Below are 24,139 nucleotides of genomic sequence, written 5' to 3' on the forward strand. Positions count from 1 at the left end.
AGTAAAATTTATAATAAGCAAGAAAGGAAACATGGCCGCAATAAATGGATCCAGGCAGAAAGCGTGGCAAAGTATTGCCGACAAATTAAATGCACAAGTCGTCCAAAAATATATACAATTTATATGCAAGTTCATAAATATATAATTCAGTTAGTCTTAAACATGAGGAATGTATAGTGAATATTGGAATTATCGCCTACTAATCTATAATGCGATAGCCTATTATATGCGCCATGCATCCAACCAATATGTCTGAGTCTGTGCTCAGGAATGTGTCAAAAACAAAAAAAAATCTCCATGAATTCAAGGCTTCATGGAGTGTGTAATTGATAGAAAATAAGTATTTTTTGGGTGAACTATTCTAAGTGTCTTGTTCAGGGACACTTTGACACATTGTAGAGGCCTGGGATTGAACCTGGGGTTTATGGCTTGACAGGCAGGCTCTCTAACCATTCAGCTATGGCCACATCATCAGCAGTGATTCTAAGGCAGTTCTACTCTGTAACAGTAAAAGGGTTTCAGGGGAAACCAGCAAAATGAGGAATAATATAATAAAAGACTGTCTTGCTAATAAAGCGTCATGTCTCTCATTTTCTACAATGTATTTGATATTACCTTTATATTATTTAATAAATTATGCATTTCATCCTCTATATATTGTCCAGCAACCTTTATGATAAAGGCGAAAAAAGATAGTAGACCCGTAGGAGCCAGATTGCTCAGATGCCAAGAATCTTGTACTGGGATACGATCCCATGACCTTGTGGTCTGAAGTCAAGAGCTCTTCCAACAGAGCTAACCAAGCACACTGACCTTTGTACATTGACATTACATGAACATGATGGGTCATTCCACCAAATTAATTAAAGGCATTTGGCTCATGCATTTACAAGTGGGCTTATTGTCAGCAACAGCCAAGAACACAGGAGTCTATCCCTATTACAGCACTAGACCCCAGGGAGACAGACACATGCTGATTTGCCATTTCCAGGATTTGATTTCCAGGATTTGAGTCTTGATTCCCAAGACTCATGACCCAAAAGAGTCTTGAGTCGAACCAATTACTCCCGCGGAGACATCAAATTTCTCTTTTGGGCCTTGAGTCCCAAGACTCAAGGCCCAAAAGAGAAATTTGATGTCTCCGCAGGAGTAATTGGTTCGACTCAAGACTCTTTTGGGTCTTGAGTCTTGGGAATCACATCAGTCATTGTGAAATAATTATGATTCATGGTCACACTCTATTTCAGTAATATAATTAAATTGATTATATCTTATTATATTTATTTCATTTTATTTGAATGCAAGGTCATTCAAATGAGTCCATATACAAACACATGTGTTGAATTAACTGTGGAAAAACTTGAAGAACAAGGCACTGGATTAAGTAAGCTTGGCTGTTAGTGCATTGCATTGCATTGTTAACTAAGGTAGGATTGCGTACATTTTCTTTCGTGAAATCGAGTCATGGATAAACTTATCCAGGGTGCTCTGGCTAAACTAATCTGGCAAGATAATTCAGCTTTCATGAAACCGATTCATCGCTAATCCTGGCTAAATTAAGCCAGGATAGGTGTTAAATCCAGGCATAACCCCTGATTCTGCTTTCGTGAAATAGGCCCCCGGCTAATTGAATTAGCCGGGGGCAAAAAAATGTGTCACACGTCTTGATGCGATGAATCGAAAAAATAATGGATATAATAATCGTTAAGAAGATAGTCGATAGAGGTTAAGTTAAGTGGTCAAATGGGTGGGCCGTGTGTATTCCCAGAGCATGTTTATTTTAATTATCAATCGAGCGAGTGTGTTCCGGCTTATCAATGGAGCTAACGTAGTACACTTTGAGTTCCTATAATTTTCTTTTTTAAAGAAAGAATACCATTACTTTTTTTGTACATAATTTATGAGTATTTTAATTGTTATATTATCAATCATTAAAATCTTGGTGTTTTGCCAATTATTTAGGGGCCCACTTGCAATACCCTCTGGGCCCACCAGTGGTCCCCGGCCCACAGTTTGAGAATCACTGGTATAATATGCCATGTTGCTCAGGAGTGGCGTCTAGTGGCTCAAAATCATGAACCTTGGCGATGGACGGAATATTCGCTCGGCGCAGCTTTTCTTTGTCTGTCGTCATGATTGCTAATGTTGACAATTATTTCACATTTAATTTAGTTCGTTCTGTCATTTGAATATGATTCAAGTGTTCCAAGAATGATGAATGTTCTCTCTCCGCTGCGTGATGACACGTGTTGCAAAAAAAACCATCTCGTCTCCAGAGAGTTCGATTTTGTTTTATTGTCTTTGATAAACTAAAATAACATCAGGAGAACAATCCATATACAGGCACAGATCGGCATAGAAATCAATACATTGTCACATGTTCTGTATGTTGACGTGACCAACAGTTAACCGTCTCGTTGAAGCATGCTCCGCAGGAAAGACGTCCATTTGGTTACACACACAGTAAAATCCTCAGTGTTCATTTAACTCGAGAGTTACAGCAACACTCAGGATTCTACGGTGGAGGAGGAATAGTGGTGACACAGATAGTAGAGATAAACAAGTATTTATTTTGTAGTTCTAACCATGTCAAGGGTATTTGCTAACCCAGAAGACTACAAAAGTATTTCTATAGATCCTGTTTGAAGTCATTTGGCATCCGTACACGTGCCCCAAAAAATATCATGCACAGAAATTGTTTGCATTTCTTTTTAGCCTAAGAAGTGATTTAAGGCAGTGTATATATATATATATGTATAAATATATCTTAAACATTTCATTACACAGGAAGGATTATGTTGTATCGTTGAACATTTTAGGAAAGACTGCTGATATAAGTTACGTCAAGTTTGCTGGGTAAGTCAATAATACATTCTAAACATTTTTTTTTTTAGATTTTCTTTAATACAAAAATAAAATGGCTAATCTGCAGCGTGTTCTCTGGTGATGGGACCGCCGCACTGAAGCGAGCAACGCGACTCGCTCGAGTGACATCGTTTCAATTTGCATCGCTCAAAACAATCCGTCAAAGAAAACAAATCGTCAGCTATAAGATGCCTTTTTTTTACCAAAACCTTTCAACTTCATCACCTCAACTTCACCAACAATGTCACCAAACCTTAACTACGCGGAAGTTTGGAATCTCTACAAAAAAGCTTCCCCTCTGACCAACAAACGGTTAAAGCTGCAATCCATAGCTTCTTTTGTGAATATTTTTTATTTTGACCAATCTGTACAGTAGAGCATGTTAACTTAACACAACTGTGGTGGTTGAATTTGGTCTACCTGCTGCTCTACTGGGACATTTAGATCTACTGGTTAGGTTGACAAGTGTTATTGCATGAAGCTCAGAACTAAATATATCCTCCCATCAGTATTAGCTGTAGAAACTTCAGGTAGGACAGGAAAGCTACGGATTGCAGCTTTAAGCCTGATTTAAACTTAAGTTGCCTGCTGGTGTCATGTGCCGATAACACGATCCACATGCTCAGGCGAGCTTGCAGACCGTCTATTTTCGGCAAAAGAATGAAGCATTAGAGAGTCCTTCCTGTACCTTTTTCTTTTTTCAAACCTTCTGTACACACACACAGTCTGACGTCTCCACCGGCTGCTTTCATCTGATCAACGTTCATGCTTGCCCACCAAACCCTAAGCCTCTGTCACAAATGGAACAAAACAAAGAAAGACGGAAAAAAACAAAAACCTACGTAAGGCCCGGCCTTGTGCAATATCTGTGGTTATGGTGCATATTTCTAACCAGACGACACAGATGCTATGGCGTAGCTATGTGACATCGTTCTGTACTGCTACTACACACAGACTGAGGCTATAAGGCCATCATGAAAGATTAACGTATGCTTCATCATCACGACTTGAGCGTGACTCATTTTGAACTTTTCTCGTGGGAAAACCTGTTATCGACGTCGAGCGATGAAGCATAAATGAAGGTTTCAGAGCCCCGGACAGAATACACCGTTGAAGCCAGTATACATAATAGAAGCACTTTGTGTTGTGGAAGTCCCCTTCGTCAGCCTTTGTCACAGGACAAATGATACATCGCTCCATGTCCTTTTCTTTCATTCCCTGTTCCCCACACCCCTGCTCTTCTAACTGCAGTAGTATTGCTAATACTTGAGAGTATTAGAGTCAATGTACTGCGAATGGCACCACTTTCAACATGCATAATTAGTTCAGACCTTCTCGTTCCACCTTTTTACAGACATACCGAGATGTCAGGCACTTTGACGGACCCCCCCCCCCCTCACCATGCAGTCTGTGAACAACGTTTGAGCGCACAATCCATCAATCAAGTCTTTTTTGTTTCTCTTTTTTTTTCTGTCGTGGGACAGCAAAGCCCTTCAGCGAACCTTCCCATCCAGCTGATGAAGAAGTGAAGCTCGGCGATCCAGGGTTAAATGATTCTGTAATATTATGGGATGTGTGTGTGACTGTACAAAAACAGAGGCCACCCCCTCAACTGCCCCCCCCTACCCCAACCCCCCCAACCCCGTAGTGTAGTATCTGTTGTAGAGCCCCTCAGGCAGAGAGAGGGGCCGGGCGGGGGAGGGGGGGCTTTGGGGGTCGTGCCCCCCATAAAGTTTCATTCTCTGGGGTTTTTTTGGGGGGCGAGGGTATTGGGCAGGTGGCCAGTGATGCTGAAGGAAGGTCGGGTTGGGGAGGGCGGGGTAGTTTTCTACAGGTCGTCGCTCTCCACCAGGCCTCCGGGCTGCAGGGGGCTGGCGTCGGGGAAGAAGGCCGCCTTCACGTCCAGGCCTCGCTCCGTCAGCGCGGCGTAGCGGCTGGCCGAGGGACGCACCTTCTTGGGCTTGGGGAGGTTGGGCTGCTGCCACTGGGCTGTTGGATGGAACGGCAGACGGGGAATGAATTAACGACCGATTGCGGACAGACGGAGGCAGGTATAAATAATAATACTATAAACGTGACACAAGTTCATTCAGAGAGATGGCGGAAATTCTTTCGGACAAAATCATGGCGTCTGTAATTTCTGTTGAAATGGTAATTTTCAGTAAAATAACGTGGGCTAAATGAGTGTCCAGACAGATTTGTACTCTGGTGTCACGGAGCAGAGAATAGCCTGTCTACAAGCTCACATTGCGATGTGTTGTGAGCTTGTAGATGTGTTATTTTTGACACGTGACACCGTCTTATGACAAGCAGTGGTGTAAATAACTAAGTACATTTACTCAGGTACTGTACTTAAAGGTAGGGTAAGTGATTTTCTTTGGTTAAAATAAGTGTTAAATAGCTCTATATTCTGATAGTACTCATTGCTATAGAGTGTTTGTTCAGTAAAAGGAGTCTCCTTGTCTCTCCAGCTTTTCATAAAACAGAAAATGCATTTTCGTTTCAGTTTCAGTTTCATTTCCAATTTTATCCAATCAGGATAGAGAACTCAATCAGGATATAGATTAAACAAGTGAAATTGGAAGTGATGACACTAAGAAATGAGCAGGCAAAATTGGAACTGGAACACTATAAAAATGAAGCTTAAAAATGGGTACTTTCTCCTGATTGGCTGAGATTTTGACACCTACCAGAAAATTTATTTTCTGTTTATTAAAGAGCTGGAGAGACGGGGAGACTCCTGTTACTGAACAAACACTCTATAGGAATGAATTACTATCAGAATATAGTGCTTTAACCTTTTAACAAAATACTTTTTGTTTTAACCCAAAAATATCACTTACCCTACCTTTATGTACAATTTTGACATATTTTTACTTTACTTGAGTATTTCCAATTTTCAATACTTTTACTTCTACTCCATTACATTTCAGAGGCAGTTATTGTACTTTTACTCCACTATTATTTGAAAATTTTAGTTTCTAGTTACTTTGTAGATTTTGATTATTATCACAAAACATACATCAACCACTTCAGCCCTATATATACATTTCGGCCATTTGAAAATAGCCGATCTACAAGCTCACGATGCGACGCATCGTGAGCTTGTAGATCTGCTATTTTCAAAGGATTTTAATGAATTTTATACGTTGAGAAACGGGATCATTTAAAAAAACGGAAAAAAGTAAAAATATGGAGATATGAGGTTTTTCTGCTTGGAGGATAAGGTGTTAACCAACGTACTGTGGACGTCGAGGCGTGCGGTGCTGGAGACGATGCCGGCGTCGTTCTTGGCTGAAACCGTGTACCAGCCGGCGTCCTCCTTCATGGCCGGCTGGATGATCATGCACAAGTAGCCGCAGTTGTCCTGATGCATGCTGGGAGAAACGACATCGATGCATGTTTAGACACACACACACACACACACACACACACACACACACGGGTACAGTAACAACGCTCTGAACTAACACAAGTTCTGGGCTTTTACGTTTCTGTTCATGTGGTGTAATTTGTTACACCATGACAGATCCAGAGACGTCAGGGGCGTTGTTAACGCATTCAATCCGAAATATTATAATTTCCCCGCAAGATTTTATTTGAAAATAGCAGATCTACAAGCTCACAACGCGTCGCATCGCGACGCGTTGTGAGCTTGTAGATCGGCTATTTTCAAATAGCTGATGTACATGTTAAAGTACTCATGTGGCCCATAGTCGCTTCTTTTGGGCTGGTTTTCCTAGACCTGGTTGCTTGTTTCTCTCACAGAATCTGGCAACACTGACCTGGACCCCAAACCCACTTTGAGGAGCAGTGCTTTTTTTTCTCCTACCTGATCCTGTCTGTGTTGTGAGTGAAGGACTCGTTCTCCCTCTTCCAGAAGATCTGTGGGTACGGAACGCCGGTCACACGGCACTCCATGCGGACGGGATAGCCCTCGGCCACGCCCGTGTTCTGCAGCTTCTCGATGAACGCAGGAGCCTTGTGCATCTCTTTAGCTGAGAGAGAGAGAGAGAGAGAGAGAGAGAGAGAGAGAGAGAGAGAGAGAGAGAGAGAGAGAGAGAGAGAGAGAGAGAGAGAGAGAGAGAGAGAGAGAGAGAGAGAGAGTCACTCAGTGCTTTCATTCAGTCAGTCTGGATTTTTGTTTTAGTTTTTCCTGCTAATCTAGTCGCCAAATAATTGGCGACTAGATTATTAAAAACATAAAAAAGTTCAAACATGGAGAGGTTTCTGCCCGACAGCGACAATATCTTATGGTTCCATGCTTAACAGTGGTGGAAAGTAACTGAGTACATGTACTCGAGTACTGTACTTGAGTAAAATGTTGAGGTACTTTTGCTTTTCTGGAGTATTTCCATATTTTCATTTTAATCAATACTTTTACTACTACTCCACTACATCTCAGATGAGGCAAATGTTATACTTTTACTCCACTACAAGTATTTGAAACTTACTAGTAATATATATGTAGATTTTGATTATTAACTCTTTCAGTGCCAATGAAATAAAACATTTTTTTTTTATTTTCAAAGAAAATAAAAAGTGCTTAGGAAGCGAGATACAGCCTTTTTCAGTTTTAGGTTAAACAAAGAGTGGATGGAGCTGCAAATCTTCAGATAATGATATCTTGGGTTCTGAACACTTTTTTCAAGAAAAAAAAAAAAAATTCAATTCTTTTATTTTGTTTTAAAAACTCGGGATTTCTCGTTCTGGCACTGAGGGTATAACCCAAAAACTCGGGATAACTCGGGGTCTGGCACAGAGAGTTAATACAAAACATTCATTAACCACTTCAGCCCTATATAGCCTACATTTCGGCCATTTGAAAATAGCATAAAGAGTACTTTCTACTTTTGGTACTTTGGTACATTTTGATACCAATACTTTTGTACTTTTACTTTTACTTAAGTATTTCTACATTGCAGTATTGATACTTTTACTTAAGTATAATGTGAGTACTTTTTCCACCACTGGTAACACTGTAGTCTGATCAAGTAGGGCGCCAAGTTACGAATTTTACCTGCAACGATGAGCTCCAGGTTGAAGGAGTTCTGTCCGGCGCGGTTGCTGGCGATGCAGGTGTAGATGCCGGCGTCGCGGTTGGACACGGGCTCCACCACCAGCGAGTGGACGCCGTTTTCCCGCACCAGCATCTTGTGGGAGGAGTCCGGGCGGATGGTCTGTCCGTTGAGCTGCCAGATGAGGTCGGGCGTGGGCAAGCCGCTCACCTGCAGGGTGAAACACACACAGCAAGGTGTGAAGTCGTCGACTAAAACTATGACGGAAAATGTTCGTCGGCTACCTTTTTTCACTGACGAAAACTAAATAAAAACTAAATAAAAACTAAGCTATGACGACTAAAACTAAGACTAAATATATTGACAATTTCGTCAACAAATCAAAACTAGACTAAAATGTTAGTGAGAGAGACTAGTGGAGAAGAGATCCAGTAGAACTAAAAGACAAGTCATTTTATGTTTGCTTGCGCTCGGGTGTTGCGCTCTGAAAATAGCAGATCTACAAGCTCACAACGCGTCGCGCTGCGAGCTTGTAGATCTGCTATTTTCAGCATGCAACCAAGTGTAAAATCAGCCATTATGACGCCATCAAGGCACCGACAACATACATTTTAGTCGGCTAAATCAACTGTAGATTTAGTCGACTATAATCTTATGATATTTAGTCGACTAAAACTAGACTAACAGTAAAACATTTCAGATGACTGAAATATGACTAAAACTAAATGAAATTTGATTCAAAAGACTACGAATAAAACTAAATCAAAATTTGCTGTCAAAATCAACACTAGTGTGAACCGTTTGTTCACGCTAATGATGATGCTGCCAATGGCACTGAGTTGGCACTTCTGAGCTGTTTTTGTGGAAACTGCTTAGGGGCGTGTTCGTTCTGTGCAACAGTGTGTGTGTGTGTGTGTGTGTGTGTTTGTTGGCGGGCTGAAAAGAGCAAACCACTTTGAACCTGCCCGTCCCTATGTTAGGCATGTCATTATATTGTCAAACATTATTTAGTTTTGGGGTGTTTTTCTCAAATTGTGAAATTTGTCCTCTTGCATCTCTTACCCATCCTAACTATTAGGTCTATAATATGGGCTATTAGGCACTATTAACGCACCGCCTGGGGTACAGTTAAGGGTTAAGTGTGTTGCTCAGGGACACTTGGACACATAGACTGGGATCAGGGGGCTGAACCGGGGACCCGGGCGGCCTCGCTATCCATTCACTTAGAAAAACAGTCCAAACAAGTTCAAGCTAAAATGGCAAATATACAAGCTTACAACGCAGCGCATTGCAACTTGGTATTGTTGCGAGCTTGTAGATGGTGTCGGGTGTAAACCTCATACAGCATGTGTCCAAAACTGTTACTTTTCAGGATTCAAATTTAAAAACGGCAACAGTAGCAGATCTACAAGCTCGAAACGCATTGCTTCGCGCCGCGTTTCGAGCTGGCAGATCTGATACTTTTGTGTAACGTTGTAGTACGAACAAGTAGAGCGTTAATTTACAAAAACAAAACACAAAAAGTTAGAATATGGACACAAGAGGTTTCTCCCCCGACATCAACGATACACATATATGGCTTAATTAGTTTTAATGTGTGTGTGTGTGTTGTGGGTCTGGTGGCCTGGGTGTTTTCTCATGGGAACAGTCTGTCGTCCTGCAGTGAAAAAAGGAGGCCTGTGTTTTCAGGACCAGCAACATGCCACAGAAACCCTACACCTGTCCACCTGGGAGCCTGTTAGCACTGAGCGCTAAGACGCTACATGCTACCGGCCCGTTCTGTGGCAACGAGCCGCTCCACGGTACGATAAAACATTTTACACTGAATTCCGTGTATAATGATATAAGTCCCGGCGGTGGGTGGGGGCCCCCGTCCGTCCACTTCCTGTCTGCAGAGACATTTTTGGCATGGAAAGTTTGTCTAGTTTTTTCTTTTTTAAGCCACGACGAAAGATAAACGTCGTCTATAAATACCATTGACTTTAAGCATTCCGAGGCTGTCTCTGTTTATCTCTGACGAGTGTAAAACAAAAAAAGACTTCAGCGGCTTTTAATACTCGACGAATTCCCCCTGTTTTTTATTAAATTTTTTACGACCGATCTGCTGCAGTGTTTCAGACGGGAGAGAAAGAGGCAGTCAGAAACTGAAGAGGGAACGGAGGAGAAAGGGAGGGAGGGAGGGAGGGAGGGAGGGGAGGATAATTGCATAAAGCGGGATCCCGCTTAATCCCTGAAAATTGACACCATGGTGTCGACCCGGTCTGCTCTGAGCCTTTCACAACGCAAACACACCGTGAAACACAAAGTCCCCGCTTGTTTGGATTTTTCTAAAGAAACTGGAACGCCTGGGAAGGGCTGCATTGCTTTGGCAGCGTGGATACACACAGACACTCCCTGAGAGAGCAGCAACACACACACACACAAACACAATTAAAGGGTGGATCTGAAATGGCTCGTTCTATTACTATGATTAACATATTCTTTTTTGGCGAAAGCACTTTTCCTTTCCAGGCAATGTTGCAATTATTTCAGAACGCCTCTGTCTCTCGCTTTCATTACTTTCTGCCACTTTCTGGGCTGAGATTTGAACATAAGCTTCAAATTGTTGACTTTCCCCTCCCAGCCTGCTAAGAAAGGATTCCCGTGGCGCAAACCTGCCTTTCTTTTTTAAGTCTCTCATTTACTGTGGCATCCCTATTTTGGGCAAGTTTAGAAAGATTTTCATGTTTGTAAATGTTTTAATATTGAGAACCAGAAGTACCGCATCGCAGCTGTATGCCTCCGCCAGCCAGTTGCTGTATGCCATACTGTACGTAATGAATGAAGACTTTGAAGGAATGTTTTGTGAGGTCACAGTGACTTTGACATTTGATCAACCGTACTTCTAATCAGTTCATCCTGGACGTTTCTGCCAAATGTCAGGAAATTCCCTCAAGGCGTTCCTGACATCGCATTCACATGTTTGGGTTGGACAGAAGGACGGACAGACAGACAGATGAAAGGTGACTAGGTGTGTATGTGTGTCTATTAGGACGGACAGACAGACAGATGAAAGGTGACTAGGTGTGTATGTGTGTCTATTAGGTGTCACCCAGGTGACCAAGTGCATATTAGAGCCAGGCCAATGACAGATTTTTGGATCCGATCCTGATTTTGGGAAAACACACGACACATCTGTATGGGCATAATCGGCGATAAAGATGTCGACACAAAAAACTTGCCTTTTTATTCTAAAAACATTGAAAATAGCCGATCTACAAGCACACAACGTGTTGCATTGTGAGCTTGTAGATGGGCTATTTTCACAACTTTTGTGTTGAAATGTGGAGATACGACGGTTTCTACCTGACAGCAACGATATGTTGGCCAAACCGAAATATCAGTCGGACTCTAGTGCATATCGTCTCTGTCGGGTGGAAAGCTCATATGTCCAAAACTTTTACTTTTCAGGATTCAAATTCAAAAACTGGCAAAAGCAGCACATCTGCAAGCTTGTAGATCTGCTACCTTTGATACTTTTTGTGTGACGCTGTAGTTCTACGCGCGCGCATACCTTGCAGTCCATCCGACACAGGCGTCCCTCCTGAACGATGAGGTCGCCGGGCGCCTGGAGGAAGTGTGGGCGGAAGTGACGTTCTTGGATGTTCTCGTTCTCATCCCCGCTGTCTCTGGATCTGGACCTGGGTCTGAAAGAGGAGCGACACAAACACAGATGGTTTAATGGTCTAACAGCGGTTGAATGTTTCAGGTCGGGTAGGGTTGTTGCGAGCTTGTACGTCGGCTATTTCCGCTATTCGTCGAACAAGAAGTATTATCTACAAGCTTGCATGACACTCGTACAACGAAAAAACGAAAGAAATACAGAGATATGAGGGTTCTGCTCGACAGCAACTATATGGTGTGTGTGTGTGTGTGTGTGTGTGTGTGTGTGTGTGTGTGTGTGTGTGTGTGTGTGTGTGTGTGAGTATGTGTGTGTGCGCGCACGTTTGGGGGCTCTCAGCTTTTGCCCAGCGTAAGAAGAAAAACAACTGCTATCATTCATAGCATTAATGGCCTCAAACCGGGTTTAAAAGGGGGGTCAGATTCCCTCACCTCTGTGAAAAGTGTGCATTTTGGGGTTCAGAGCTTCATGGTGTTGCAGCTTAAAGAAGGTTAAAATGTCACACTGACAGATGTTCATTTAATGAACGTCATCACTTTGCTTTCTCAGGGGGTGTTTTCAAACACTCCCACCTCCATAAACATTCAGTGACCGTTGGTTCGTTCAGGGACGTTTTTCGTCACCTTTTCGTGCGTTCATTTCCTATCCTGTCTGTCTACAGGTCTGTGGGCCTTAGTTCCACCATGACCTAGGCGCACCCTTCATTCTGTTTCATCACAAAAACAAATGACATCACCCGCCCCATGGTGGAAAGTAAGTACATTTACTCAAGTACTGTACTTTTATGCTTCCTGCATAAAAATAATTGTGAGCTTGTAGAGCTGCTATTTTCGAAAATATTTTGTATAATATGTAGAAAATATGTAGAAAATAATGAGTAGCCTACTTTTACTTTTACTTTACTACGTGTACCTAGTATTTCTATATTGTGTTATTGCTACTTTCACTTAAGTAAAAAAAAGAAAAGAAAATGGGAGTACTTCTTCCAGCACAGTCCGTGACCCTAGGCGCTCCCATCACTCTGGTCTATCACAAATAACATGACATCATCCAATCTGCCTGTCGCTCGCTTGACGGAGCATAAATACACGAGGAGAGGAGCCAAGGAAGGAGACAAGTGTTTAAAAACAAAACATGAGAGAGAGAGAGAGAGAAAACAAAGAGGCGCTGATTGATATCTTGAAAGCCTCCTCTCTGTCTCTCACTGGGACTGAATAGGAGTCTTATCTGATGTGGGAGTGGACGTCTTCAGATCCAGTTACAGGACGTTCTGTGTGTGAGAGTCTAAGGTGTGCGTGTGTGTGTGTGTGTGTGTGTGTGTACGTGTAAGTGTGTGGGTGTGGGTACAAAGAGGTACTTTACACGGGAACTCATTAGACCAATTAAAAAACACACGAGAGAGAGAGAGACAGAGTACAAACAAGTGTCCCCTCTCTCACTGCTGAGGCTGCACTTTTCAACCCCTGAACCTAAACTTATGAATCCAGGATTAGCGAAAATAAATAGGGGTGACGTGTTGTTAACATCAAACATATCCGACACATCTACATTTCCCAAAAGGAAGATGGATGACCCCAGCAAATCCAATGTACCCTGAGGTCCTTTACACAGGAACTCATTAGACCAATTAAAAAACACACGAGAGAGCGCAGACAGGTGGCCCGCCTCACCGACTAGGCTGCACCGCTCAACCCCCCGAAACTAACACTTCAACGACACAACACCAGTGGGATTCAGCTCTCAGGAAAACATGGCGCTCTCCAAGTGGTTATCTATCAACAGCCTGTCCGCACCTTTAGCAGGCTTTTCAAAGGGCCTGACTCCTGACTCCTGTCGGGTTTCACATTTCAATGCAAATAACAGCAGGTTTGTCCATTGGCGTGCGAGTGCGTGCTTGTCCGGCGGTGCAGAGGTGGTGAATAGCCACAGGGAAAGCTTGTGTCTCAATAGGTTGTGAATAGAAACAAGCGAGCTTGTTGGCCCTCTCTCCATCCAGTCAGTCAGTCAGTCAGTCAGCCAGCCAGTGGTGGAAAGTACAGTAACTAAGTACATTTACTTAAGTACTGTACTTAAGTACAATTTTGAGGTATTTGTACTTTACCTGAGTATTTCCAATTTCCAATACTTTTACTTCTACTCCACTACATCTCAGAGGCAAATATTGTACTTTTACTCCACTACAATTATTTGAAAACTTTAGTTACTAGTTACTTTTCAGATATAAATGATTACATTATAAAACATACATTAACCACTTTAGCCCTGTTTTATACCTAGGGCTATTTGAAAATAGCCGATCTACAAGCTCACAGCGCGCCGCGATGCGACGCGTTGTGAGCTTGTAGATCTGCTATTAAAAAAAAATTCAGAACCCAAGATATGATGATTTGAAGATTTGCTGCTCTATTTACTAACTTAGCTGTTAGTAAACTTAGCTGTTGGTGGTCTTACCTGCGGATGTGACCAGGCGTGGAACGCTGGCTCCTTCCTCGCTGGTTCACTGCCTGAACCATCATCCTCCCTGTACAGCTGACCCTGCCCTGGAAGAGAGACACCAAGAGACAGAGAGAGAGAGAGAGAGGGGGAGAGAGACAGAAGTAACATTTTTAGAATTTAGGCATTTAGCAGACACTCTTATCCAGAGCGACATACAATAAGGTAAATATAAATAATCGCATATTATATTGTCCAACTCCTAATTTCCGATACTGATATCAACCGATGATATATGCTGGCTTTTTCAGTTAACATCATATATCTAATAAAATAAAATAGCTATAATATCAATATAATATCTAATAAATCTAATATAATACAGTGATGTTGTTAGGTTTTCAATAGAGTGAGTCCCGGGACGTCACTGGTGGTCATTTGAATGAGTCCTACTAATCTTAGATTAGATGTTGGCCTATTTGACAGAGCACACACACACCTGCCCTCTGCAGTGCTCTAATTTGTAAGTGACTGCAGTCTGTCTCATTTCTCTGCAAAAGCCCTTGAATATGATGGAATATGCTTAAGTATTACTGTGATTATGGTAAGCTTTAAAAAAAAAACTGTTTCCTATATAGGCTATATTACATTGTTATGCTAATATCGGACATCCCTAAAATAGAATGCAGGGAGACTGTAGTGTAAGGGCCTCAAAACCCTTGTGAAACAGGCCCCAGGTAAACCATGAACCAAGCATCTGTCTAAAACAATATGCAATCTAAATAATCAGCACAGTTTATTGAAACTATAGGATACCCAGTGGTGTAAAGTAACTAAGTACATTTACTCGAGTACTGTATTTAAGTACAATTTTGAGGTACTTTTACTTTTAGTTCTACTCCACTACATGATCTCAGAGGCAAATATTGTACTTTTACTCCACTACAATTATTTGAAAACTTAAGTTACTAGTTACTTTGTAGATTTTGATTATTATTACTAAACATACATTAACCACTTCAGCCCCTCTATATATTTTGGCTTTTTGAAAATAGACGATCTACAAGCTCACAATGCGTCGCGATGCGACGCATTGTGAGCTTGTAGATCTGCTATTTTCAGAAATTTCGTATACATTTGAAAACTTGTGAAATGGGACATTCTGCCTAATGAGTACTTCTACTCATTAGGCAGGCACTTTTACTTTTACTTGTACATTTTGAATTCCGGACTTTTACTCGTAAGAGAGTATTTCTACATCGCAGTATTGATACTTTTACTTACAGTAAGTAAAACATTTGAGTACTTTTTCCACCACTGAGGATACCAAACAGTGAATCTAGCATCTGTCTTAATTACATGCTATCTAAATGACATTCTTTAACATTTGAGCAGTGGTGGAAAAAGTACTCAAATGTTTTACTTAAGTAAAAGTATCAATACTGCAATGTAGAAGTAACATTTGAGGTCAAGAATTGTGATTGTGAAGAAAAACAGAGACAAAGTGAGACAGACTCTCTCCAACAGGGATGTGAAAACAGAACAGAGTACTGTAGGTGTTAGAGTTGGAGAGGCTGCTGGAAAGCCCGGCTTCCTCTCTTATGGGCACAAAGTGTTGTTGTAACACCTATAATATGCTCCTCTAATGAGCGCTGACAGACAGCCAGAGCACTACAGTAGGTTCTGTAAGTGTGTCTGCATTTATATGTCTGTAATGTGTGTTCCTTCGTTGACTTCGTTCACAGGCGTGCGGGTGTCAGAGGGGGAGTTTCGTGGTGAAACTACTGCATGTGCAGAATGCAAAGCGACGCCACGTGAGTTTGTAGCTATTTTTCCCAGTGATTCTCATCCTTTTTTAATTTCAAAGACCCCCAGTTTAGGCCATGGACCCCAGGATTTGATGGGGCCACAATCTACACTGTAAAATCCTCAGCGTTAATGTAACTCTGAGAGTGCACTCTCGGAGGTCCATTTGGTTCCATTTGTACACTCTCAGAGTTACAGACCCGTAAAGGCTCACATTTTGGACCCCTGGCGGTCCCAGGACCCAACATTGAGAACCAGTGGCATGACCCACTTACAGTAAGCCCAATATTTTTGTATTTTTTTTAAAATATTTTTGTAATGCCTTTATTGATAAGACAGAGTAGGCTGACAGGAAGTGGGGAGAGAGAGATGGGGAGTGACAAAGGCCGTCGGGATCGGGACTCTAACCCGCGACTCGCTATGAGGCTACACTGAGTCTAGGTGCCTGGACCGCTACGCCAGGGGGTCCAGGCCAGCCCAATCATTTTGTTTTTATTTTTAAATCTTTTGACATCTATTTTTTAAACTGGCTAACCGTTGGGTTTCCAGCCATGATGGTGTAGTTTCCGTCGTCGTCCAGCGAGGCTGCGGCCGTGTGCAGGGAGCAGGTCCCATCGGCGTCGCGGCTGATCCTGTAGTGTTCACTCCTCTTAGAGATCTGCTTACCGTCTTTAAACCAGTACACCTGCAGAGAGACAGAGAGAGAGAGAGAGAGAGAGAGAGAGAGAGAGAGAGAGAGAGAGAGAGAGAGAGAGAGAGAGAGAGAGAGAGAGAGAGAGAGAGAGAGAGACAGACAGACAGACAGACAGACATCAGACATCAGACAAGGCATAATATTGTCCTTGTATTACTCTCTGTAATACAAGGACTTCAATGTTTGTTTGTTTGGTTGGTTGTTTGATTTATATTTGTATTATTCTTTTTATTGTTATGTTTCAATTCAGTAACTCTTGGAAGAGTAGCCATTGGCTACAAAAGAGATCCTAATAAAGTTAAAGGCAAGTCATGGCCTAAATGCAAGTTATGAGTTACGAGGCTTTGATCTTTGACGCCAGAATCAGCGTGTTCCATCACTCTTTCTGTTTTCCAAACATAAATCTAAATATATGAGATCCCCTCCCCGATCGGAATGCCAATTTAAATGGTTGTGATTTGCTCTTCTCATGTTGCTGGTCTTCTGGCTCGTGCTGCTATCTGTACTCCTTCTTTTCTGCTCTGTCATCACCCAGTCATTTACTGTTGGCCCCTGAGGGCCGGGGGGGGGGTGTGGGTTAGGCAGGGAGCCACAGCTCAGGGAACTGGGGGTCCGCAGCCTTATCACAACACGTTTCAACAGCCTCACATGTCAGCAGTGGTGGAAGTAAAAGTACAAAAGTATTGGTATCAAAATGTACTTAAAGTACCAAAAGTAAAAGTACTCATTGTGCAGAATGAAACTTTTCACCTATAATAACATGCCCAAAATAGGGATCGATTATTAATCGGTTCTTCAATCGATTATTATTTTCAATCGATTTAGTCCAATTAACTGCTGCACGACCCAATTAGGATAACGATCCACGGACTGGTTGAGTCGTGGCTTCAGTGCTGTGCTGTCTGTGTACCTTTGCTTTGGGCTCCCCGTGGACCTTGCAGGAGAAGGTGACCGGCATGCCCTCGAACACCTTGTAGTGTTTGAGCTTCTGGTCGAAGGAGGGCGCCACCCCGTGGCCGGGGGAGTCCTCGTCGTGCTGCACGTCGTCGTCAGACTCCTCCACCGGGGAGCGCTCCAGACGGAACTCTATCTCGCTGATCAGACGCTGCTCGAAACTAGAGACCTTGTACTCCTAGGGAGGGAGGGAGGGGGAAAGAAAGAAAGAAGATAGACAGACAGACAGACAAGGAGACAAGGAGACAAGGAGACAGACAGAGAAAACAGACGTTAACCATCGCTCTTCCTCGACAGTAATGCGGATGACCGAATAGACCAACGCGTTAATTTGATAAGAACGTGGAGACAAGGCAAGCACATTCCAAGGCGTGCGGCGGCTTTAATGACTTCTACTGACTCACTGCTGCTGGTGACTCCACCATGAGCCCAGCTAAACTCTTGCTTCTGATGTGACACACACACACACACACACACACACACACACACACACACACACACACACACACACACACACACACACACACACACACACACACACACACACACACACACACACACACACACACACACACACACACACACACACACACACACACACACACACACACACACACACACACACACAACCTGCAGCAACTTTCTCCCTGTTCCCTCCTCTCTCTCTCTCTCTCCCCCTCCATCAATCTCTCATCGGTGGCGTTGCGCTGAGGCAGAAGGAACATCTGGCGGGGCCCTTGCGGTCTGATGACACATGCCGTGTATAATGACAGGCCGTGGACGCAGCTGCGCGAGCTGAGCTCCTCGCCATGCGAGGGTGGAAGTCCCCCCAACTGTTGCTTCATTACTGACGTTGCTTTTTGTGATATTATTGCTGTATCTGCCGTATGTTACAGTACTTTTTCTTCCTCTGGATCAGTGACTTAAAAGGTTTATCTATCTAACTTCAGGCAACTTCTTTTCAAATGTTGAAAAGTGGACTTACAACGGCGTGTGCGTACGCAAATGCACAACTTGTATCTCAGGGGTGATTTATGCTTGGTTTGCACACCGGTGTACCGCACCGAAAGTAGCCGATCTACGAGCTCACAGTGCGGCGCGCTGAGCTTGTAGATCGGCTGTTTTCAGTATCGCCTCTTGCTCCTCCTTCTGATGACCGAAACGGCCCGAATTCATCCCAGTCTTCTGAACATCAACAGTGTGCAGCATGCAGAGTGCAGGCAGTGACGAGTGTTTAGGCAAAAAAAATCGGGAGGTGCAGCAACCGACCATTAATTACATGCGACAGGATCTGAAGCAATTCGATCCGAAGTCATGCCGCAGGACTCGGATATATGCACGGCAAATATACCCCACCAAAGTCAAGACTTAATCCACACTTAATCCTTGGAACGAGTTCCTTATCGTTCCCTCCCTGTTTGCCACTAGCTCCATTATCAAGCTCACGCCTAGCCCTGATCCTGGTACCACAGTAACCACACCAAGTGAAAGTGAACCCTATACAGTTACAGTGAAGACAGTGTGTGACAACGCCCGCCGCACGTGATGAGTGACCACACAGGTTACAAGAAGAGTGGGCACTACTAGGGACATCTGGGCACCTCGATGTAAAATGTGTTATTTTGTCCAAAATGTTACAAAATAAAATATTTGAAAAATGGTCTTAGGTCAATGTAAAGTGATTGATTTGAACATGCACGGTATATCATTATCAGACTTAAATTTGCCCGTCAACTTCTTGTTTATGCCCAAAAAGATTGGATATACAGGTTTTGTTACAATTTTATAGCAATTGAAGAAATATTAGACCTTAATTGTCAAGTGTTCAATCATGTTCTATACTTTACATTACTTGACTGTTTTCCAATATTAATAGTTTTACATTTTGGACCAAATAGCCAATTTTACATGGAGGTGCCCACTCTTCTTTCTTAGTGCCCACTCTTCCTGTTACCACCACACATACAGTAATGAGTGAATGGGGAAAACCCCCCAAGAAGAAAGAAAGAGAAAGAATCAAAGTATATTACGCTCTGAATAACCTTTTGAGGGACAGATTGACTGTCAGGAGACTTGCCTTCCTGTTAGGAGATAGAACAATGGAGAAGGTGATGATGTCTGATATGTGTTTTGGACTTAGTTTTTTCACATGTGTGCCTTTGTCATCTTACCTGCTTTCGTACCGTAGACTTAGTAACTCAGAGTGTTTTTTGTAACCCATTTTTCACCCAGTGCCAATTGACTATGTAATCCTGGGCGCAACGCTCCCTCTGCCAGCCTAGGGAGAGCCCAGAACTGAGCTCATGCCTCCTTCAATGCATGAGGAGTTAGCACACCGCTTCTTATCACCTGACAGGGGGGAGTTTCCCCCGGTAGGACGTAACGCGTGGAAGGAACACGTTATTCCAACCAGTTCCTTTCCCCTCCATCAGGCGCCCCGGCTGACCAGGGGGAGGCAGTGTGTGCAAATGTAAACAAATGCACCCTTAGAGGTCCACTACAGGTTTTACCTTTATGAACATTTTAGATTATGGAGAAAATCTTTTGAAATAATATTGGGATATATTTACTCGCGACCCACAAAAACTGGGTCCGTGACCCAAATGCGGGGTCCTGACCCACTGGTAGAACTTCCAGCCAATCAGCATGTCAGCCTGGCAGGCCAACAACAGGCAGCATCACCAACCCAGGGCTCTCCTCCTCAGTGTGTCTATTTACTATTCACATTCATTAACATTCTGTTTGACTTTCGGCTCTAAAGTCAACATTTATTTTACAGCACTGACAGCCATGTCAGCCTGGCTGTGTAAAGAAAAACAGCTCTGCTCAATCTCCTCTAAAACACCTTCTTAGAGCTGCTTAGTTTTAGCCACTTAAACCCTATACAGTATATTTCCCTCTACACCAAATCTCTTCCCCATAAATGGCTGATCTGCCCGCTCACAGTGCGTTGCAACGAGACTTGTAAATCTGCTATTTTCGCCAAATGTTCGCATATCAGGACTTGTCCGGAATAGGGATGCTATAGGGTTCATGTGGTTATTGAATAAAATGTTATAGCCGTTTTTCTTTTGGTAATTTTTTTCTCTCTCTCGTTTTTTTTCCATTAGAGGTAGTATTAAATGGCTTTTTTTTTTTTATCACGTCGCGGGCCGCATTGGACCACTCTGCGGGCCGCAAATAGCCCGCGGATCACCAGTATGACATCGCTGCTTTAGACCCTGGTGTCAGGTAGGACTCCTACTGGTTGACAAGTAGTACTGCCTGAAGCCCATTATACAATATCTCCCCTGGCCAAGTGCGGGTTGACTCTTGAGATGTCGGGTAGGTCATGAAAGTTCCAGGCAGTTCCCAGCTAAATGAGTTAATATACTAAAACATCACTGTAGCCACTAACCCTATTTTATATACTTACTGTAGGCTATAAAAAAATAAAAATAAACTCTAGAAAAAAAAAATTCAACACAAATCTTCTCTTCTGGGTTCCTCGACAAAAAAAAAGTTTGATAACCACCAAAATAAACGACCCAGGCGACACACGCACACGCACACACGGAGCTGCCACTCACTGGCTGCCACTTCTCCGTGGCATTGGAGTGGTTTCAGAGGGTTTCAGAGGGTTTCAGAGGGTTTCAGAGGGTTTCAGAGGGTTTCAGAGGGTTCCAGAGGGTTTCACAGGGTTTCAGAGGGGGACAAATAGCTACAAGGAGCCTTCAAAGAGTGTTACTCTCTGGCGCTCATGTAAGAGCGCGGCTGCGGTTTTCCTGCCAGTGTTCATAAACAGTGCTTTTTACGGGAGGGCTCTGGAGGGAAGGCTTTTTACTGTGTTTACATCCCGGCTCTCATAACACACTGCTGCTCCAGAAAGCCCTTTTCCACGGGGGGCTCGGAAAAGTTGGACGGGCTGTTCTTAGAGGTGGGGTCTCATTAGATAGGAATGTTTCGTATGCAACGGTGGGACAGGACGGCGGTCAGCCTGTACACGCTATAGTGCAGAGGGGTTCCATAACATTTTCACGTCAAGGAGCCACACATTTATATGGATTTGGCCGCAGACCCACATCTGAACATATTTTGTCCCCTGGGACCCCCCGTATGAGACTCATGTTTCCAAAGTATTCCAAAATGTATGTTTTTGGGGAAATAGCCAATGTACTGTAGGTTTAAAGTGGCTATACTGATTTTGATGCTATATCAACTACTTTTGTTGCACGAGGACCCCCTGGAACACCCTCAAGTACCCCTGGGGGTCCCCGGACCCCACTTTGAGAACCACTGTGCTAGTGGTACTGAACAGATTTTTGTCACACAATTGTGATCATGTGTCCCACAGGTTAACCCTTTGCGTACCTGTGTGACGGTCTCCTCCTCAGGTTCCTGTGTGTTTAACACTGTGGCCGCGTTGTCGGCGCCCAGCAGCCGGCGAGCCATCTTCTCCTCATAGGTTAACCTCTGGAAGCAGGGATTAATGGGGGGGGTCAGCCCGGGTTAGTGTGTGAGTAACCACACAACACACACACACACACTCAACACTCACACATTACACACACACACACAGTCAACTAGTTAACCTGCCGATTAGGATGGGATGTCTGATGAACTGATTAACCCATTGAGACCTGAAGCCGATTCTACATGTCTCCTAAAAACAGTATTCTGAAAAACGTATGTTTCTATATCAGTGGTTCTCAATCTTTTTCATGTCAAGGACCCCCAAAATGATATGTATTTGGCCGCGGACCCTCATCAAAATATTTTGTGCCAGGGACCCCCAGAAGCAAAGCTTTGAGTTAAAAATGTTCGCTTTAAAAATATTTATATTCAAAGATTTGCACACATTTTCACGATTTTTCAAAAATAGCAGATCTACAAGCTCGTAGCGCGGCACTCGGTGCCGCGCTATGAGCTTGTATATCTGCTATTTTTGAATAGCCCAAAGTGTGAAATAATGCTTTTTAGCTCAAATCTAAAAATGACACAGTTCCAGGTCTTAATGGGTTAATCTGGTGGTTCTCAAACGTTTTCATCTCAAGGACCCCCAAGGAAAATGTATTTGGCTCTGGTCAGGTTTTGCAGATTTGTTTATGTGCTAAAAGAGTGACTTTAAGAGCAGTTTCACTATGAATGAGGAAACCACTTTGGTTTATAATCTATTTGTCAATGAAGCAACTATTGAAGATGTCTTAAGTTGCCAAAAGTCTGATTATATCATGGCAAAGTAGGGCTTATTACCGGTATCGGCCGAGAACGCGGGAGTCTATCCTCGTTATATCCACGATATAACGAGGATAGACTCGTTGTGGTCCAAAGGCGAGAGCTTAGCCCTACCGACTGAGCTAACCGGACATAAAGTGCAAAGGACATGAAGGCAACTATTCACCTGTTTCCTAGGCTGTGTGTTTTCCACTTCCTGTTGATTTCATTGGATATCATTGGTCATCTGACCAGTTTCATTAGATTTCATTGGATCAAATCGACAGGAAGTGGAAAACACACGGCCTAGGAAACAGGTGAATACAATGCAAACCTCTACCACAGCGGTTCTCAAGGTGGGGTCCCGCAAGAGTCCTTGAGGGGGTTCCAGGGGGTCCCCCCAGCAAAATGAGGAACAGTAAGGCCTAGTTTCTTTTCCAAAATAGTCGATTGACTATTTTTGGAAACATTTAACAAATCTTGACACATTTTCTCTCATGGCGGTCCCAGTCTTTTCAGATGGGGGTCCGCGGCCAAAATACATTTCCAACTTTTTCTTTTTTGGGGGGGGGGGGGGGGGTCGTTGACATGAGAATGTTTGAGAACCTGCTCTACCCAAAGTGACATGTTGCTTTAAGAAATGGACTTGAGGAATGAGTGTAAAGGTTAACGTTATAAAGGCTGCAGTGTGTAGTCAGGGTTTTCAAATAGGTCGTTGGGACTGGATGAGGCTTGCGGTTAATTAGGGTTAACGATGTGTTACTAAAACACGGCTCGTTCTCTAAATCACCTACCAACACGCTGCCGTGATTTAAAAAAATACACACACACACACACACTCCACACACATAATATAATACACAAAACCATGAGATAAATGCGGACCTGCTGGCCGTTGCTGACGCGCTCCTCCTTGAAGCGGAGCTTCCTCTCCAGGTCCTGGATGACGGCGTCCTTGGTGCCCTGGATGTCCGAGTCGGAGGTGAGCCGCGGGGTCCTAGAGACCGACGACTTCCGGGGGAATGCTCTGCTGGACGGGAGACAGACAGACAAGGGTTGTTATAGTTGGTGTAGTAGTAAGACCTGATTCTACAAATACCTTCTAAATCGGTAGTTCTCTAACTTTTTCAACAACAGGATTCAACACTTTCAAGATTTTTTTTATATCCAACGCTAAAATCTATAATGACACCGATGCTTTCCCGGTTTTAATGGGTTTTAACTTAACACAAATAGAAAACTAGAACATTTTAGTTAAGTGAAATAAAAATAGAAACTAGGCTTTACAAAGACAAAAAAAAAAGAAACGATAACTAACTGAAACTGCTATTCAGCAAAATTTGCTATTTTGGCTGGATTTGTTAAAGATGTAGTTTTAGATTAGACTTTTTTGTTCACCCAAATTAGATTATTTTCATTTTGATAATAGATTAAATTGAATAGTTTTATTATAGCTTTATTATAACGGAACGGGTTATGTTAAACTGTACTAGAATGCAGGTAAAACGGTAAAAG

General features: G+C 43.0%; 1 protein-coding gene across 2 annotated transcripts in view; it reads right to left on the reverse strand.

Moving 5' to 3' along the window:
- Positions 1-2,271: 2,271 nt before the first annotated feature.
- palld (palladin, cytoskeletal associated protein) overlaps positions 2,272-24,139 on the reverse strand; it is a 123,170-nt gene continuing 101,302 nt past the window's right edge. For both annotated transcript variants that reach the window (XM_080431322.1, XM_080431323.1), the window contains 10 exons: positions 23,510-23,654; positions 21,782-21,883; positions 17,388-17,609; positions 16,319-16,468; positions 13,996-14,084; positions 11,437-11,569; positions 7,886-8,093; positions 6,698-6,863; positions 6,109-6,242; positions 2,272-4,854 (listed from right to left, as the gene is read on the reverse strand). In XM_080431322.1, the coding sequence (XP_080287448.1) occupies positions 4,694-4,854; positions 6,109-6,242; positions 6,698-6,863; positions 7,886-8,093; positions 11,437-11,569; positions 13,996-14,084; positions 16,319-16,468; positions 17,388-17,609; positions 21,782-21,883; positions 23,510-23,654 (1,510 nt within the window). In that variant the 3' untranslated portion in view covers positions 2,272-4,693. The remainder of the gene's footprint in view (positions 4,855-6,108; positions 6,243-6,697; positions 6,864-7,885; positions 8,094-11,436; positions 11,570-13,995; positions 14,085-16,318; positions 16,469-17,387; positions 17,610-21,781; positions 21,884-23,509; positions 23,655-24,139) is intronic.

The sequence above is a fragment of the Gymnoscopelus braueri genome, assembly GCF_963280865.1.
Source record: "Gymnoscopelus braueri genome assembly, chromosome: 6".
In the NCBI taxonomy this organism is placed as follows: domain Eukaryota; kingdom Metazoa; phylum Chordata; class Actinopteri; order Myctophiformes; family Myctophidae; genus Gymnoscopelus; species Gymnoscopelus braueri.